Source organism: Mesitornis unicolor, unplaced genomic scaffold, assembly GCF_000695765.1.
Source record: "Mesitornis unicolor isolate BGI_N332 unplaced genomic scaffold, ASM69576v1 scaffold54442, whole genome shotgun sequence".
NCBI lineage: Eukaryota > Metazoa > Chordata > Aves > Mesitornithiformes > Mesitornithidae > Mesitornis > Mesitornis unicolor.
In genome coordinates, this window is record NW_010170927.1 from 956 (window position 1) to 2199 (window position 1244).

At 39.6% G+C, this 1244-nt stretch overlaps 1 protein-coding gene across 1 annotated transcript in view; it reads right to left on the reverse strand.

The window, feature by feature from the left end:
- Window positions 1-463: 463 nt before the first annotated feature.
- The window catches only part of LOC104537065 (putative short-chain dehydrogenase/reductase family 42E member 2), a gene marked incomplete at its 5' end in the record, with an annotated part of 6376 nt that continues 5595 nt past the window's right edge, over window positions 464-1244 (reverse strand). Inside the window, one exon of the mRNA XM_010179843.1 lies at window positions 464-712. Within this exon, the coding sequence (XP_010178145.1) occupies window positions 464-712 (249 nt within the window). The remainder of the gene's footprint in view (window positions 713-1244) is intronic.

Consider the following 1244-nt stretch of genomic DNA (forward strand, 5'->3'; position numbering starts at 1 on the left):
TCCCTTGTATGTAGTGATACAGCCAATTCACAAAAGAAATTGAGACGGTGTGTACTCTGTTCTGTCTGTCCCTTTGTTTGTCCTCAGGTTCCCAAGGTTGTCAGCCATGGCAGCAGCTGTAGTTGATCTTCCACCTTATTTTAGCCTTTTTTCACGAGTGAAGCACTGCAGGCTGGCTGTAGCTCTTGTTCTTTCTGCAGGGTCTCATTTACTTCAGCAATCAATTTGGAAAGTTATTTTTTTGGTGTGAAATAATCAGAGGCAACAATCTTGACTCCAGTGTGTTTTAGTGATTTGGCCATAATTGTTTACTGTATTTTAAGTAAATCTCAAGTACAACTACTGATATGTTACAATTTTGTTTTTAAATGTAAAATAACTGCCTGCTTATTGCTTAAGGGCCAGTAACTATTGTGGAGATGAGAATGATCCAGGTAGCAGTACTGTGACTGAGTTTGTGCAGTTAGCGTTGTGTTTCTTTAAAAAAATGCAAAACTGAAAGGCCATCAAGTCCTAAACAAAGAAAGATCAAACTGAAACTAACAATTAAAGAAAGCAAAACTTTGAGGAAGATGTGAGGATTCTGGGCTTCTGGTCTGGTTTTTATGTAATGGTCCACGGAATCGGCAAATGCAAACTTCTCTGGGCTGTACCCCAGCTGGCTCCGTGCCTTGTCTATTCGAAATGTGTGAGTTATAGAAATGTTCTGAACCTACAGGGCAAAAGAGTCAATATACAAAGATATGAATACAGAGGAAATTGGAACAAAGTCTGTCAATGGTAGCAAAGACAGTTAAAGGAAATGTAAAATTAAAAACCCAAATGCAACGTTATATCAATGTCCTATTGACTTATGTCACATTATTTTTAAAATTGTTCACCCAGGAGAATCGTGAAAGCCCAAAGCAGCAATAAAAGCTGCAAAGCGGAATCTTCTGGTCTTGAAAACATCCACAAAAAATGCATGCTTGTTTATGTACCTAAGGAGGCAGATAAAAGCCATCTCTCAGGTACCTAAGTATCTTCAGAAATTAAGGCCCAACTGAGCAGCCAAAGCCGTAGAGGATACTGGGCCCTGGAAGGAAGGAGCTGGAGCAGCCTCTCCCAGACTGCAAGCATAAGCTCTTGTCTTTTCAAAGATCATGGTAATGAGCATAATATATTCCCTAAAATGTACAGGATGCATAAATTTGACTTGTAAACTGGAGACGGAAGTAGTACTGAGTGGACTTGACTTCCTGCTG